Source organism: Borostomias antarcticus (assembly GCF_949987555.1).
Source record: "Borostomias antarcticus genome assembly, chromosome: 3".
Classification (NCBI taxonomy): domain Eukaryota; kingdom Metazoa; phylum Chordata; class Actinopteri; order Stomiiformes; family Stomiidae; genus Borostomias; species Borostomias antarcticus.
The window spans coordinates 13,773,115-13,791,559 of record NC_140236.1 but is presented as its reverse complement, the minus strand read 5'-3'; the positions used below and the strand labels follow the sequence as shown (position 1 = coordinate 13,791,559).

General features: G+C 47.2%; 2 protein-coding genes across 2 annotated transcripts; both read left to right on the top strand.

The window, feature by feature from the left end:
• Positions 1 to 886: 886 nt before the first annotated feature.
• Positions 887 to 1,688, top strand: LOC311307246 (myoD family inhibitor domain-containing protein 2-like; the record flags this gene model as incomplete). The annotated part of the gene is made up of 2 exons (XM_084436043.1): positions 887 to 1,094; positions 1,348 to 1,688. 2 exons carry the CDS (start codon positions 887 to 889, stop codon positions 1,626 to 1,628), a joined length of 489 nt encoding a protein of 162 aa, XP_084292169.1. The 3' UTR covers positions 1,629 to 1,688.
• Positions 1,689 to 11,661: 9,973 nt separating this feature from the next.
• Positions 11,662 to 18,180, top strand: LOC311307245 (2-epi-5-epi-valiolone synthase-like; the record flags this gene model as incomplete). Its single annotated transcript, XM_084436042.1, has 6 exons — positions 11,662 to 11,767; positions 11,955 to 11,997; positions 16,060 to 16,684; positions 16,872 to 17,123; positions 17,516 to 17,768; positions 18,107 to 18,180. 6 exons carry the CDS (start codon positions 11,662 to 11,664, stop codon positions 18,178 to 18,180), a joined length of 1,353 nt encoding a protein of 450 aa, XP_084292168.1.
• Positions 18,181 to 18,445: the final 265 nt, after the last annotated feature.

Here is an 18,445-nt window from a genome sequence, read left to right as displayed (position 1 = left end):
GTACTGTACATCTTTACTTCAGTTATGATGTCAACACAATCAAGAACCTATGCAAATTAATCTGATTATTTCAGTGCTTGGAATGATCAGTGATTCGATTGAGGGCGAGTTGTTTTAATGCTTTCTGCTTCATCTAAGCAAGTTTATGAGCGATGTACTGAGATTGGAGTACAGGCACCAGGGTCTTTAGATATTAATATCTGTTTTCTGCTGAGTGATGGTGATATCCAGATACCTCCATGAGTACACTCACTGTACAAAGACTAACAGAAGCAACCAAGAGTGCATTCAAAGAAACTGGCCAAACATCTTTGATGCTCCTCTATATCCTTTGACAAGACTATTTGGAAAGAGTATTTTCCTGTGGTCATGTTCAAGGGAGGAAACTGGATCTCAAGAAATGCTAACAATCAAACGAAGCGGATCGATCCTGTCTCCTCCTCATTAAAACTATATGGGCAATTCTGCCTCCATTAAAGCCCTCCACTTTACCTAGGTCACCACTCTAGACATGTTGCATGTGAATAGTTTGTTGAATAATTAAAAAACCTGTAGGGAGATAGTATTGATCTGACTGTTTACTCTGAATCTATAGAATGAGAGTTTCAACTATCTATCTATGGTTAAAGGTTTTTTGTGACACGTATGTAGTTCTTATAGGGGTTTTATGAAGATTTAATGAAGCTTCTATATAAGCTACACTTGATCAAAAGCAAGATCACAGAAATTTGAATTTGGAGTAAATTATGTTGAAATGAATTGCCAATCCCATGAAAATGTTTCACCTGTACACTTTGAAGAGAAATTGAGAAGCAGCTAGTCTGTTTTTGGAAATGAATGTCAGATCCTGAATGTTGTTTTTCTATGTGAAGGAGACCGGTCCAGTATGATGAAGGGGCCGGCTGTGGTGGGGGGGCACCCCCAGGGCTCCGCGTCCATACAGGAGGCTGAGAGGGAGGATACAGATCCCAGTTCCCCCTCTCCCCTGGGGAGCAGCGAGTGGGGCGGATCCACCGATTCCTTGTGTTCAGACAACAAGCACTACAGCAGCGGCCGCTTCTCCTCCACAGAATCCCACCAGCCAGACTCGGGGGGTAGGCTACTGTCTCGCCGCTCCATGAGGATCTCAATGTCATTAGTGTGATGCCTTAAGCTCAGCCTACAATGGCGAAACATCAATTTAACCAGTAAAAGATTACCATGAGGTCATAACTAGGACCAGAAGTTGTACTGTTCAGAGATAAAAAAATAAAAAAATAAAATTGCCCGTTCCTAAAACTAGAATTTCAAGAAAATTCAATTTGCATACGTTTGTCTCAATGTTTCCCTGATTGTCGATGTTCCCAGATGACTGTGCTGCCGTCGTGCTGACCTGCCTCTACTGTCGTTTCTACGAGCTGGCGGCCATGCTGCCAGACACCTGCGGGAAGGCGGTGAGCCGCTGTTTCCCCTCCCTCAAGTACCTCAACGCCAGCAGGGAGCAGCAGGAGGGAGGAGGAGGAAGAGGAGGAGGCGACTGCGGCAGCTGCAGCCTGGAGCTGGACTGGGGCGTCTGTAGGACCTGTCAGGGAGGGACAGCAGAGTTCCTGGAGCTGTCCATGGAGATATCAGAAGTATGCTTTCGCTGACCTGTGTAATATCACGACGATTACTGTCATCATTAGGCTGCATTTTATTAACATGTACTAACACTATTTATCATAATGAATGTATAATATCAGTAGCACAAGAGAATGCATGCACTTTAATTTCCTACTGCTATAATAAATAACTATAAAACATGTTAGAATTATGTGAATTGTCATCTTTCTGAATATTTTGTGACTGTGTTCTTATTTGAAAAAAGAAAATGTAATAGCCTGCTTCTGAAGACTATATTTAGCTTCTTTCCCAACCTTGCCTCAGTTGAGTTGAGTTGTAGCCTACTGCAAGCAGCAGGACTCTCACTCCCAACTTTTTCCACAACTAAAACCTTGTCTGGGCCAGCTGAACATTTTGAAAATACGGAGGGCACCCACTCTGGGGCCTCATTTATCATTGAGGTACGCCATATTTTACACGGTCTTTTTCGCGATTTCAGGCGTACGCCATCCCCCCCCCCCCCACATTGCGATCTATCAAGCCGAAAGGGCGAAAATTTAGTCGCCTTTCTACACGCTTTTGTAGGACACCTCTCAAGTAGCCGTACCGATTTACACGGTTTTCTACACCCTTTTTGAACACAGGGGGAACTGGCGACGCAGGTGGTGCGTCGGTGAATTACAATGTTTGATGGAGAGAATTCCGGCTCACACGCTTGCGTTTGATGCGTCAACTTTGACGGATGCCATTCACTTTCAATGGCCGCAGCCGAATGGCATTCTGGTTCCGTTGTTGTCCCGGTGCGTTGCGTTGCCTGCGTTGCTAGCGTCGAAAGTTAAAGAATTTCAACTTTCAGATGCGTTGCCGGAGCTGCCGACCAATCAGATGTCTTGACGGAGAAAGACGTCATCGCAAGGCGGGATTTCACATTTTTCGATACCAAGATGGAGGACAATCGCTGTTTGAATTGTTTGTTTTCAGGATAGGATGTACCCAATACCTGCGGGCACCACGTTCACGTTGACTCAACCACAATGCATAAACGATCGCCACACGTTCGACCAGATTAGCATCCATGACAGCACTAAACGAAAAGCCGGGTGGGTTTTCAAAATAGTTCGCGCTAGCAGGTTCGGAGAATATACTCGGCTGTTGCGAGCGCAGTTTTGGACAATGTGATTGGTTGTTGTTGCGTGCGGCAGAAACGCCTTCCGCCATCCGTCAATGTTGACGCATCAAACGCAAGCGTGTGAGCCGGGCGGCGACAGTTCATGAACGCACAATCATGTAGGCTAATAGCCCAATTCAGCACAAACATATATCGCAATGCAAGATTAGACGTGTCCTCTAACCGGCGCATTCATGGTCCGATATGGATTTGTTCCCCAAACTTAACCTATGCGCTGTCCCAAACCTTTCCGCGCTATATGTCACACACCTAATGCAGGCACTCCATCAAACGGCAATAATTGACCAATTAGATTGTCATTAGTATGTGATCATGTGGACCTGTTTGCTGTTTGGTAAGCATATAAATGACAGTCCTCCTGTGCGTAATGCGAGCCTAAATGAATCCGGCGCTACTCGGCCTACTGGCCGAGATAGAACTCCAAAGAGGTGACGGCGATGGCAACTGCACCCACATATTGATAAGGGCACCATCAGTGAATGAATACGTCTATGTGAATCGCAAAAATGTGCACACTATAAATACTCAAATCATATGTGACGCCGACATGCTCATCACAAGTGTAGTGGCATGGTGGCCTGGCTCCACGCATGACTCATTCATCCTGGCGCACAGCAGGGTAGGGGCTAGACTGGAGGCAGGCGCTGCGCGTGACGGCTGGCTTGTTGGTGTGTGCATAGCCAAGATACATATTCTTTGCCTTTTTTACTTTAATCTTTATTAGCATTTTCCATCCATTCAACGACAATACAATAAAACATAAAAACTTACAATAACAGCTTATGGGTACTTCCATCCATGCAGCTTTTTTTTCTTACTCAAATATGACAATTTTAATATTAGTGGTATCATCACACTTCCTTCTATAATCCATCCATTTTTCCCATCTCCCTTCAAACTTTCCTTCCTGCATCCTCAATGCATAAATAAATCTCATAAATCTCCTCCACAACACCCACCACTGCTCCTTGGTTGGGGGTTCCACCTTATACCAAGCCCTTATTATTGTCTTTTTACTAGCAACCAATAGTACTTTCACTAGGTATCTGTCCCCTCCTTGTACATCATTCTGTTATGTTTGCCAAGATGTATATTCAAAGCTGATAAGAATGAGAACCAGTCAAGACCCCACCACAAAATGAGGACCCAAGCCCTCAGCCCCCTCCCCGTCATGAGGTTTACCAGCGGGGCCAAAGGGCCCACACTGAGGTCATGCGCCAGCTATGAAGACACAAACAAGTAAGGTTCACATTTCTACCATTTTATTGTCAGTTGGTGGGTGACTGTGTGAGTGCGTTTGTGAGTGAATGTGTGAGGTCCGTGAGTGTGGTAGTGAGTGACTGTGTGAGGTCCTTGAGTGTGGTAGTGAGTGACTGTGTGAGGTCCGTGAGTGTGGTAGTGAGTGACAGTGTGAGGTCCGTGACAGCATGTGTGAGGGAATGAAGTGCAGTGAGGATGTCCTGTTGGCTCTGGTGGTGTAGTGTGGTGACCTCCACCAACTGCTGCACAACTGCCCCACAACTGCCCCAATCCCTGCCATGTCCCTCTGGGCCTCTAGGGTCATGAGCCTCCAGCACAGCGTCTGAGAGGAAGCCCAGCCCTCAGGGACCCTTGAGGCAGGGACGCTGGCAGCCGGAGGTGGAGGCGTGGGCGGTGGAGACGGAGGCGCTGGAGATGGCACTGGAGGTGGAGGCCGGTGCGCTGGAGGTGGAGGCACTGGAGGTCGTGGCGCTGGAGGTGGAGGCTGCAACCGGCGGGGGCACGACCGTCAGGTCAAGGACCACTGCAGACTCCCCCTCCTCTGAGTCCCACCCCACGTCAGAGTCTGGAGAAACAATTTCAGTCATTTTCTTTGAGTTTGTCTGTTAACTTGATTATGCATTAAACATTTCATTGTGTAGCCATATTCAATTGATATGTTTTTCTGTTGGTAGCCAAATAAATGCTTAAGTGTGATTTACCGGGTGATTTAGATGAGAGTCTTAATTTCCTAGAGGGGAAAATGTTTAATGTGGTCTAACATTATGAAGTGGTCATCTGTGTTATCGTTCCCTGTTTTTGGTCCTAAATCAATCATAGCCTACCACATAATGTGTGGAATGTTTGCTTTCCTCACAGCCACATAATACAGAATGTCCGTGTAGCCTACGCCAAATACAGGATGCACGAAATGTACAGTAGGCTACCTAAACTGTAGGAGCAATCAGACAAATGTAGGCTCGTACAAATAGCTTACCTTCCGAAGATGATTTTCTTTCCCCGCGTGGACCTCACCAACAAGCACATGCACCTCCGTCTCCGAAAAGTTTCTCTTCTTTCCGCGTTTTTCCATAAACGTATTTGTCTTTCCTATGCTCCACGCTATATTATGTCGGTTCCTTAAACGTATTGGGTCCTCATTTTGTGGTGGGGTCTTGACTGGTTCTCATTCTTATCAGCTTTGAATATATATCTTGGCAAACATAACACAGGATGATGTACAAGGAGGGGACAGATACCTAGTGAAAGTACTATTGGTTGCTAGTAAAAAGACAATAATGAGCGCTTGGTATAAGGTGGAACCCCCAACCAAGGAGCAGTGGCTGGGTGTTGTGGAAGAGATTTATGTTAGGGAGAAGTTCACGCATGCATTGAGGATGCAGGAAGGAAAGTTTGAAGGGAGATGGGAAAAATGGATGGATTATAGAAGGAAGTGTAATGATACCACTAATATTGAAATTGTAATATTTGATTAAGAGAAAAAAGCTGCATGGATGGAAGTACCCATAAGCTGTTATTGTAAGTTTTTATGTTTTATTGTATTGTCGTTGTATGGATGGAAAATGCTAATAAAGATTAAAGTAAAGAAGAAAAAGAATATATCTTGGCTATGCACACACCAACAAGCCAGCCGTCACGCGCAGCGCCTGCCTCCAGTCTAGCCCCTACCCTGCTGTGCGCCAGGATGGATGAGTCATGCGTGGAGCCAGGCCACCGTGCCACTACACTTGTAATGAGCATGTCGGCGTCACATATGATTTGGGTATTTATAGTGTGCACATTTTTGCGATTCACATAGACGTATTCATTCAATGATGGTGCCCTTATCAATCAATCAATCAATCAAAGCTTTATTTATATAGCGCATTTCATACCCAGAGGCAACACAATGCGCTTTACAGAGAACAAGGGAGGTGGGCAGACATCCCACCCCTACATATTCCAGAGGGAAGCAAAAAAACAGTAATCACCCGAGGGCCAGATAAGTGAGCTGTAAAAATTCTTCCCTGACCCCTCTCAACGAGGCGATCGAGCAAGCTCCTGGAGTATGTTTGTCTACCGGCTAAGAACATTTATAGGGCAATAAATAACATTAAATTACATTTTCAGAGTAAGAGAGGCTAATAACATCATAGGAGAGACATGGCAAACATTGGTGTATGTCTGTGTGTGCATAAATGTGCCTGGGCCCAGATAGAGGCAGGGGTTTGGGTAGGGTGTGGGGTAGGAAAAGGATACGGACCCGGGTTAGGGTGAGGGGAAGGGGATCTGAGCCCAGGACTGGTGTATGTCAGTGTGTGTGTGAGTGTGCCTGGGTCCAGGTAGAGGCAGGGGTCAGGGGTAGGGTTGGGGTAGGAAGAGGATATGGACCCGGGTAGGGTGAGGGGAAGGGGGTACTGGACCCAGGCCTAAGGCCGGAAGTGGACTGTTGTATGTCTGTGTGTGTGTGTGTGTGTGTTAACTAATTTGCTACGACATCTGCAGCAGATACAGGGGCATCCATCGGACTCAGGGTGGTCCATTGGCGACAGCGGGGCATCCACTGGACCTGGTTAGAAGATAGGAGGGAGAGAGAGAGGCACTAGGGAGAGGGGAGGCAGAACAGGGTTAGTAGCACACGGAGCCATATATAGAGCAATACATTACGTCAAACTACATTTTCAGAGCAAGAAAGGCTAAGAGCATCATGGGAGAGGTGTGGCAAACACTAATGTGTGTGTGTGTGTGTGTGCGTGCCTGGGCCCCGATAGAGGCAGGGGTTGGGGTAGGGTGGGGGGTAGGAAAAGGATACGGACCCGGGTTAGGGTGAGGGGAAGGGGATCTGAGCCCAGGACTGGTGTATTTCAGTGTGTGTGTGAGTGTGCCTGGGTCCAGGTAGAGGCGGGGGTCTGGGTTAGGGTTGGGGTAGGAAGAGGATACGGACCCGGGTTAGGGTGAGGGGTAGGGGTACTGGGCCCAGGTCTAAAGTGGACTGTTGTATGTCTGTGTGTACGTGTGTGTGTGTTAACTAATTTGTTACGACATCTGCAGCAGACACAGGGGTATCTATCGGTCTCAGGGTGGTCTGCTGGTGACAGTGGGGCATCCACTGGACCTGGTTAGAAGATAGGAGGGAGAGAGAGAGGCACTAGGGAGAGGGGAGGCAGAGCAGGGTTAGTGGGTTATGTGGGTGCAGTCGCCATCGCCGTCACCTCTTTGGAGTTCTATCTCGGCCAGCAGGCCGAGTAGCGCTGGATTCATTTAGGCTCGCATTACGCACAGGAGGACTGTCATTTATATGCTTACCAAACAGCAAACAGGTCCACATGATCACATATTAATGACAATCTAATTGGTCAATTATTGCCGTTTGATGGAGTGCCTGCATTAGGTGTGCGCATAGGTTAAGTTTGGGGAACAAATCCATATCGGACCATTAATGAGCCGGTTAGAGGACACGTCTAATCTTGCATTGCGATATATGTTGGTGCTGAATTGGGCTATTAGCCTACATGATTGTGCGTTCATGAACTGTCGCTCTTATTCTCTCCATCAAACATTGTAATTCACCGACGCACCACCTGCGTCGCCAGTTCCCCCTGTGTTCAAAAAGGGTGTAGAAAACCGTGTAAATCGGTACGGCTACTTGAGAGGTGTCCTACAAAAGCGCGTAGAAAGGCGACTAAATTTTCGCCCTTTCGGCTTGATAGATCGCGCTGTGGGGGGGGGGAAATGGCGTACGCCTGAAATCGCGGAAAAGACCGTGTAAAAGAAGGCGTACCTCAATGATAAATGAGGCCCCTGGGCGCCGAGGCGGCGTAGGTTAACGTGACAAAACAAGGCCACAGAAGAGACCAGAGAGACAGTCTTATCGGAGAAGAGACGAGGGAGGGGGGAACACTCAAACCACATAAGAACGTTGCAACGAGACCAATGCTTTGATTTGGGTCCAGACAGCATACAGAGAGGTCAACTGTACATTAGGCATGCCATCGTCTTTTGTATGTAAAACCTTCTGGAATAAATCGCTTTTGCTGAGGCTCAAGTCCCGTGTTGGAGAGATTCATTCTGGACTGTGTGGTATTGTGTGAGATTGGGGCCATCTTTTATTGGAAACAAAAAACACAACGCAGAGCTGAAATAAGGACAATAATAAAAGACAACGAGATTCATCAATTGGTGCGGCGTGACCCGGATCGGACATCGGACCCCGGACAGAAAGTCCAAGACTGGTCTTCAGCCAAAGCAGACAGCTACAGCCACGGGAGACGCCTGGCAGTCAGGCTGTGACCTGAACGACCCCGGACACACAATCAGACCCAACTGGGTGAGTGGGTTCAATATCCCGATCATAAAGAACAAATTAGTAAATCTCAACTATACCACACATAGTCTCTCAACACGTAAAACAAAACCAGTGCTGGATGTAAATATATGTCTATATGTAGCTACATGTCTTATGTTTGTAATGCCAAGGTATCTGCCAAGGTGCGTGCATTGTTTTGTTATGTGAAGTAGACCACTTCTCTATATGTAACCTTTAAGGACAGCCTGTGGTAGACAGGGAATTGCCTTAAAGTAGACCAGCAGGATATTGGACATCCTGGGGTACCTTCTCACATGTAAAACTGTGAAAGGTGTACGTAGGCCCTTAGGCTCTACTAGGGAAGACCAGCAGGATATTGGACATCCTGGGGTACCTATCGCATGAAATACTGTGCACAGGTGTATGAGGCCCTTAAGATTTTCTTAAGGAAGACCAGCAGGGTTATCACCCTGGGGTTGCCCGCCCACGCGAGAGATCGGTGGAGGGTATTTCACTTCTAAGGATTGCGCAGTCCTTGAGAAGGCCCCCGTGAAAGACTGGGGTTTTGGATGGGTTTGTGATGTATGTGTATTGTCGCACATGGATTCTAGATGTACATGTATATATGCACAGTCTAGGGAAGCGGTTTGGTTAGGTCACTGTAATAAAATCATACTGTGTGAACCAAGACCTTATCTGCTCCAGCGGAGTGCTGGAGCCGTTCTTTCTCGCTCCCGACTCAGCTCCTCCCTTACACAGCCACAGAGCCAAACTACAGTCAGCCAGTCGCTTGACTATCAGTGAGAGCAGAGTAGGCTTAGGGAGGGGAGTCGGAGGAGGAGATAGAACACCGTCAATGGCGGTCGGAGGTCTGTCTCATCTTACCAAAGTGAGCCCGTCCCACTGCAGGGGGCTGGGCTGACAATGCTGTTAGATGAGGACAGAAATGACGAGAGGTTAAAGGAGGAGCCCAAGTTTTTTCGCCCCCTCCTCACAAGCTCAGGAGAGAGAGGAGGGATCGTACTGTAGATGTAACACTCCCACCAGCTGTTTCGAACTGGCGCCCCCTACGACCGGGGGGTGTTACTGTCAGTACAGATGACAATCTAGAATGCTGGTCGGCTAGTGTAAAACATCCATGCGATGTAGGTGATGTGAACATGGCTCAGGCCAGTCACCCGTTGGTTGGTGACACTCTAACTAAAGCAATCACCACCAAGGTCAAGAGAGTAGAGGAGAAAGCCAGAGCTCCACAGATCCCATTCAGAGCTAGGGATGACAAGAGTGCTGTCATCTTTGTGGGAGCAGAAGCTCAGAGAACAGCTTTCACCCTCACACGGCTCCCCCATTATTCAGAAGCTGATGCTGCTCCGTGGCCAAGGCCGCTCTGTTACAAAAGCCAGAAGGCCTGGGTGTAACAACCACCTTGAACGGAAGCCAAAACATGTAGAGTTTCTCCTCGATGCGAGGAGGGGGGTGGCCACCGTCACTCCTCATCGCTGTCTGGAGGGAACCGACACCATGGTGAGAGAGCAAGGCATGCATGCATTGGTGATGGGGAGGGGAGCCTATTTTTGGGTGAGAAAAACCAGGCCATTCCTGTTGGAATTGGAATCTGTGTCTCTCACGACTTCTGTGTGTGTGGGACCGGTAGGATTACCCCTACTGGGCCTTGATGTGTTAACAAATAGATTCATCCCCTCAGTTCCCACAAGGGAAAGTTAAATGGAGTTGGGTAAACGAACCTGACTTGGCAGAGTTGCCAATATGGGCAAAAGACAGAAGTGATAGAAGGTTTCTGAAGAAACTCACAGGGCCTCCAAAAGCCCAGCGTGGCCTGTGTTGAAACCTTCAGGTGAATGGCGCCTCTGTGTGAACTACAGAGTGGCCAATGAGTATGGGGATAAGATAGAGCCCCTGGTGGAGACCGGTCCACCATTTTCAGTGCCTTGAAACCTGAACACCAATGGGTTTCAGTCATCAACATGACACAAGGCTTAGCATCCCTCTTGCAGAAGAGGTGCTTTCAATATTGATGGAGATCAATATCAGTTCATTTGAATGCCAATTGGGTTTACACAGCTTCCCAAACACCTATCATCAGGTGTTGCGTAATCACCTACGCGAAATGTCTCCCATCACTTTCCACTTAAAGGGCAATACTGCAAACATCCATGTAGTCAGTCGGTATGCACATGGCATGACTTTGGAGAACTTTGGAAAACAGAGAGGTTTCCTGTCAGCATTTAGGGACGCCCATTAAGAAGGGAGAGTTGGTTAGGGAGCTCATGGAGGCCATCAGCCTGCCAAAAGGTGACAGTGATTAAGGTCAAAGGACACTCTCATGGAGTTTGAGTCGAGGTAACACTCTGGTTGACCAAGCAGCAGAACAGACAGCTCGTGACAGAGATACCATACAAGCCCATTTGTCCTCAGCCCAACCTGCACCCCCGTATCAGATTGATACTGTCACTGACCACAAGGTGATGCAGGTAGAGACTGAGAGGGGGGGAGGTGTGGACATGATGGAGAATGGGGCAGAAATGGACTCAGACGAGTGTGGCGACAAGGTCAGAAATTGGTTGCACCACAACGGTTGCTCCCTTATCTGGCAACACAGATTCACTTCACTGTTCTTATCATCCTCAGAGTAGTGGACTCAGACTGAAAGAATGAACCGTGTCATCAAGGGGAGACTCACAAAGTCATCAGGAGGGCGTGATTTGGCCCGACGCTTTGAGTCTCGTGCTTCGCTCCATTCGAGCAACACAATCAGGAGATGGGCCTTAGCCCTTTCGAGGTCATCTGTGGCAGGCAGATGTTCATCTCACTAGTGAGGCGTTGAGTGGTTACTGTGAGTAATTGAGCATGGCTGTGGCCAGGGCCCACAAACAGGTGCTGGCAGTATGGAGTGAGATCCCCAGGGGGGGACAGGCTTTAATCCCAGGCCAGTACGTAATGATAAAGGAGTTTTCAAAGAAGAGAAATTAGATGCAAAGTGGGAGTAGCCTTATCAGATCTGGCTCATCACCCACACAGCAGTTAAGGTAGTAGGGAAACCCAACTGGAGCCAAGCTAGTCAATGCAAGGTGGTAGCACCACCAGACACAGATTAGACTGAGTACACCTCAAAGCAAACACACCCTCGTTGAATTGGATAAATTGCAGAGTCAACCACTCCAGACTTAAAAACATTGGGGTAGAATAGCGTCCAGGCTTAGCACCCCAAAACTAGGGACAGTTGTGGCAGCTGTTGTTCGAGCAGAGTCCTTGAGCTAAAGAACCATCCGTCTAGCGGTGGGGGTCGACTCGGGATGAAGACGACAACTTAGAGAATTACGACGTAATGCTCTATACCTGTGCCCACTGCTCGGATGACTGTAGCGCTGCTAAAGAGACAGGAGAATGGGTGTTAAGACAGCAGGCAGGCTTAAAACTGACCTTCCTGGAAGGTCACAGTCTGGAGTAGGGGGGGGGGGCTCTTCTAGAAATAGGATAATGAAACAATAAGGATTTTGTGAAACCATAACCTCTAGGTCTGGTCTGAGTGAGAGAGAGAGTGAGAGATATGCTATCACAATCAGAGTCGTGGAATGAATGATACTGTCGCAGTTTTCTTGTGTTTTTCTGTGCTAACAGGTGGAGTTGGAGAGAAGGACTTCCGGGTTGACTTCGGACACGGGTGATCAACGTGTGCTGGAGTTCAGCAGGGAGGACTACACTACTCCGGGTGGAGACGTCAACAGACCAAGACGGGACATTTGAACTTTCACACCACACAATAATCACCTTCCATTCACAGCTTGCTGGTCAGGGACAGGACGTGGAGGGTGTAGGTTATTGTCATTCTGTGAATAAAAACTCCAGGTTGCACTTGAGATATACTCATTAAAACGGAGACAGGGGTATTGGGACGTGTATTTTGTTAAAAAGGTCATTTATTTCTGGGTCGGGGGCACTCGGATCTGGAGTAATTTTCCTTTCACAGCAGAGATACACACAGCAATTAAAGATCATCTCTCGGGGAGAAGACACTTCGATTTCGAACTAACAGACTAGGTTTCAAGTTGCTATCATGAAGGGTTTGTGTCTTATCATCCTGTGGCTTTCCATGGTTAGACCAACACCGTCAGCCGTGTTAAACCTTGCTTTGAAATTGGGCTTATGAGGTAGCTACGTCAGTGAAGAATGTGTCACCATGTTTTGTGTGTATGCAGATCCCAGACTCCCAAGCGAGCGGAGTGCCTCAAATGGCACACCCCTTTAACTCTACTTTAATGCTACGATACATCAACTGTTCCAGGGAAGTAGCAGACGCTGAATTAGAAAGAGGGATTGTTCAGATGATGGTTAGATTCCACTCTGGAGGGACCTACAGAGAGCGTGGGGTTAGGACCGCAAAAGTGGGCTCAGATCAGTTCACTAGTGTATCTTCCGCAGAAAACCCAGGGTTGTTTTGTCTACAGAGAGAGAGAGGAGCAGGGAATGTGGGGCGCAGCCAGTGTCTGCATACTAGGCTTTGTACTGCTCCGAAATGTGGTAGATGGAACTTGCGCACCCTAGGGGGGTCTACTGGGTTTGGGGGGAGACGGTCCTACCAAGGAACTGGACGGGTTCCTGTTTGTTTGGGGTTACCTTGCCAGGGGTGGTTACCCATCAGGATTGCAGGACTTACCTGTAGCGGTAGGAGGTTAAAGGGATAGTGGGAGAAAGACCAATTCAACATTCTGAAATCCGCCGTACTAGGAGAGAGACTAGGGCGGGGGTTGTGGACGGCATATTCACTCAACATGGGTCTAGAAAGATAGTTTCTTTTTCAGACCTCTGAGTATGGCTGTCGTCTTGAGTTTTCGGTAAGAAGTGTCCCTCTTCCATAGACTTTCCATAGATAAAGACATTCCATGGCTGGTACACTCTGGGCCAAACACCATTGTTGTGGTTAGAGATAGAGGCCTGTGCGCCGAGGCGGCGTAGGTTAACGTGACAAAACAAGGCCACAGAAGAGACCAGAGAGACAATCTTATCGGAGAAGAGACGAGGGAGGGGGGAACACTCAAACCACATAAGAACGTTGCAACGAGACCAATGCTTTGATTTGGGTCCAGACAGCATACAGAGAGGTCAACTGTACATTAGGCATGCCATCGTCTTTTGTATGTAAAACCTTCTGGAATAAATCGCTTTTGCTGAGGCTCAAGTCCCGTGTTGGAGAGATTCATTCTGGACTGTGTGGTATTGTGTGAGATTGGGGCCATCTTTTATTGGAAACAAAAAACACAACGCAGAGCTGAAATAAGGACAATAAGAAACAACGAGATTCATCACTATGAACACAGGAACAGAGTTTAGTTTAATGCATGTGAACGGGACATGGACTCGACACACCGGACAGTGTGAGAGTGGGCGGATATCATCTTCAAAAATGTAAGTCAATAGCTTTATGAGTAGGCCTAGGCTATTTGTGGAACAGATGGAGATATTATAGGAGATATATTTTGTTACATCTAGGCTATGTTGGTATTGGTGTTTCAAATCATTTCTAGCCTGGACACTTAACCTACACATTAATTGGTCTAATACACGTGCATTCAAATATTCAGAAAACACCAACAAAAATGACTGAGGCATGGGACACATACAGTATTTGATTTGCAAGTTAAAGTACCGTAACATGGTAGTTGTGCAAGTCATATTCATGTCTTGCACAAGACAGGGTGGAATATCTTTCTATTTTTGGCATCGCTGTCATTTGAGTTGTGAAGGGCTCATGTGATAGGAGCAATATCTCATAAGCAGTTGTTTCTGTAAACCCACGTCTATGCTACTATGTGCATAGGCAAGCCTTTGTATAGAAAATAATGTGAGAAAAAAAAAGAGGTGCCCTTGTGGCACCCTTGGCTAAGGATTAATTTGTAAACTAAACAATTCCACAGGAGACACAGGTAGGGATGAGACGGTATGGATTTTTGCATTACGGTACGATACGGTATCTAGTTACACTGTACGGTTTACGGTATTTCACGGGGTACAGCATTTCACCTCCCCAACACACATTAAAAAAAACAAGTATTTTACTTTGAAGGAACTACAGTGCAACACATGATGGAAAATACACACTATTGTAATTAAGCTGAGTTTATTAATAGCAAACTTATATTAAACTAGGGCTGCGAGCAGCAGTGAGCGGGCCCTCGCACCCCATGCGTGTCGGGGTGCGGCGCCGTTAAAGGGTGTGCTATTTCGGTGTACAGTACTGAGAGAAACTTCCTGTCACCAGTAGGTGGCGTTCTAAGCATGACTCAATACCAACGCATAGATATGTTCAGGACACGACCTTCATCAAGCATGAGCAATTTGGGGTCAATTGGATAATGTATGTAGGAGTTATGAGGACTTCCTGTAAGCAGTAGGTGGCGCTATAAATATGACTCAATGCTGACGCACAGATGTGTTCAGGATGTGACCTTCATCAACCCTGAGCAATTTGGAGTAAATCGGATAACGTATGTAGGAGTTATGAGGACTTCCTGTTTCACCAGTAGGTGGCGCTGTAGGTATGACGCAATACTGACTTACAGATGTGTTCAAGATGCGACCTTCATCAAGCATGAGCAATTTGGAGTAGGCTAAATCGGATAACGTATGTAGGAGTTATGAGTACTTCCTGTTTCACCAGTAGGTGGTGCTGTAAGTGTGACTCAATACCGATGCATAGATGTGTTCAGAATGCGACCTTCATGAAGCGTCAGCAATTTGGAATAAATCGGATAACGTATGTAGGAGTTTTGAGGACTTCCTGTTTCACTAGTAGGTGGCGCTATAAGTATGACGCAATACTGACACATAGATGTGTTCAGGACCGAACCTTCATGAAGCGTGATAAATATCGGACAAATCGGATAATGCATATTGGAGTAATGAGGACTTCGTGTTTTATGGCGAAATTTCAAAATTTGGCGGGGCGCCACGGCAAGGATGTTTGGTGAAAACTCAATTATTTTTGATAAGTTGATTGGATGAAATCTGTAGGAGGAGTTCGTTAAAGTACGAGGCATGGAAATGGTAAAAATAAGGAAAAAATGGCACATTAACAGCAAAATGGCTGACTTCCTGTTGGATGTTGGGTATAGGTCCAAGAGACATTTTAGTGTGTCTCGATGAACTACATATGCCCACCGAATTTCGTTCGCCTACATAAAACTGAAAGGTGGGGCTCGCCATTTTAAATTTTCCAGGGGGCGCTCTTGAGACGTTTTGCCACGCCCATTTCCGCCACCCATGAAATATCAAATTTTTCACCGGGACTGACGTATCTGCAAAGTTTCATGAGTTTTCATCGATGTTTAGGCCGTCAAAAATGCATTTGTTTTGGGAGAAGAAGGTAGGAGAAGGTAGAAGGAGAATAATAATAATAATAATAATCCTTACAATTTCAATAGGGCCTCTCACCGCCAGTGCTCGGGCCCTAATTACAAAATTAACTGCAAGCAACTTGAAATGTGAAGTTCCAGCAGCGCATTATTGTGTAATACTGTAATCGTAATACCGTAAACACAGGGAATGTCACGGTTCTAATACCGTGGACATTTTATACTGCGGTTCATGGTTTTACGGTATACCAGCTGTTCACGGTTTTACGGTATACCATCTCATCCCTACACAGGACCAATGTACTGTAAATATTAAGATGTTCCTGGTTCAGGCAATCGTACCTCTCTATTGTGATACTATTATCATCTCCCAGCTTGGAGAGCAGGTCCGAACACGGACGCACCTGGACGGTGGTCAGCCCCGTCGTGTTCACCTACAGAGTCATCCAGTGCCACCACCTGTTGGACGTGGAGAACGACACCCTGTTATGGGGTCATTTAGGAGAGAGTGAGGAGCTCAGAAGCCACGCCCAGCCCGTCAAGCGTTTTGTCGTCATCGATGAAACTGTCAATCAGCTCTACGGCACACAGGTCACCCGGTACCTGGAGGCCAGAAACGTCGTCTACAAGATCCTGTCCCTGCCCACCACGGAGGAGAACAAGTCCATGGAGCTGGTGACCAGGATCCTGGAGGAGGTCCACAGGTTCGGGATCGACAGGCGCTCTGAGCCAATCATAGCCATCGGCGGGGGGGTGTGCCTGGACGTGGTCGGTTTGGCGGCGTCGCTGTACCGCAGACGGACCCCCTACGTCCGCGTCCCCACCACTCTGCTCGCTTACGTCGACGCCAGCGTGGGGGCCAAAAACGGGGTCAACTTTGCCAATGGCAAGAACAAGCTGGGGAGCTACGTCCCCCCGGTCGCTACGTTTCTGGACCGTGCCTTTATCCGAACCCAACCGCGTCGCCAGATCTCTAACGGGTTGGCAGAGATGTTAAAGGTACAAATTGCCGCCCCGAACATAAGGGAGTGGAACTGGTTTGTGACTAATACCACATGCGCATGTTGTACAGTAATCTTCCTAAAAGCTGTGCATCTGTTTTTGAGCTCAGAGTGACTGTACGACCATTGCTGGAACATCTAGTTTCTAAACTGTATGGTTTAACTTGATCCTAACTGTGCCCCAGATGGCCCTGATGAAACACAGAGGTCTGTTTGAGCTCCTGGAGAAGGAGGGTCCGGCGCTGCTGGACTCCAGGTTCCAGACCCCAGACCAGACCAGGGGGGACCGGGGGCACGAGGACGAGGAGGACGCCGCCTCCGCATCCACCCGCATCGCCATAGAAACCATGCTGGAGGAGCTGGCTCCTAACCTGTGGGAGGATGACCTGGACCGGCTGGTGGACTTCGGTCACCTGATCAGCCCAGAGCTAGAGATGGTGAAGTCATGAGAACACACTCACTCGGATCAGAACGAGAACATCATCGTTGTCGGGTGACAGACACTTATCTCCAAAATGGCAAGTTTTCAGAATGTTGAAAAGAACATTCCAATTTCTATGTTGCTGACCATAAAATCACATGACGATCTGTTTAGAATACATTGAATTGGTCTCAGGGCTGGGAGGTGCTCAGAGGTTGTAAAGGGTAGTCCCAGCTTTCTATTGATGTATAAAAACAACATGGAGTTAAGTGGTTTTCACCCGACAACGACGACATGTAATATCTAAAAATAATCTAATAGAATTATATCTGAATGTTACCACAGTAGGTCCGTCGGGACATGACACACGTCCCTGTAACTTCAGACTAGCGACTCGTTCTCTTTCAGAGGGCGCTGCCTGCACTGCTCCACGGGGAGGCGGTGAACATGGACATGACCCTCATGGTGTACGTGGCCCACCAGAGAGGCCTGCTGACCGGGGAGGAGAAGGCCCGGATCACCCAGTGCATGGTGGGCCTGGAGCTGCCAGTGTGGCACCAGGAGTGTACCTTGGCCCTGGTGCAGAGTGCTCTGGGGGAACGTCTGAAGCACTCAGCTGGCTCTCTGAGGATGCCCCTTCCCACGGGCCTGGGATGTGCAGGTCTGGACAGGGAACACCTTTCACACACAGACAGATAAGCTACACACCTCAGCAAAGAAATTAAACTGAAATAACAATTCCATTATTAGAGTTGGAGCAATTCATTCAGTAATATCTTGTTTCAAATGTTTTTGTATATGATTAAGAAGAAGCGTTTGTTTTTTCCCAAACATTAATCTTAGTCTCGCTTTTACTGAATTAGAACTTGATTGACCCCGACTTGACCTCTACACCCTCGTATGTAACAGGTATTATACCTGTTATATGTCTGGTTTATATCTGGTAAATCATACTGTATATCTACTAACTAACTGTGTTATGTTCTCTTCCATGAATAGAAATCTTCCATGATATCAGTAATGATGTCCTGTGTCAGGCCTTCCAGAAATGGAGTGATGAACTTGGTGTTTGACAACAAAAAGCAACACTGCTGATGAGGCCTGACCACACCAGGAGACAACAGACACCAAATGTATGTGTGCAATGTCAATGTTACAGTATGTACCCTGGAATTAAGCATTTATGTACCTTCAAAACCCTTTCATTCAGAATAAACCAAAAACATCCTCACTTATTCACTTTATGTAATTCACTTAGCCAAGTGTTATTAAGAAACTTGAGACATGAAACAACATCAACAAATACTCAGATCAAACTTTAATGCTTTGCATGAGATA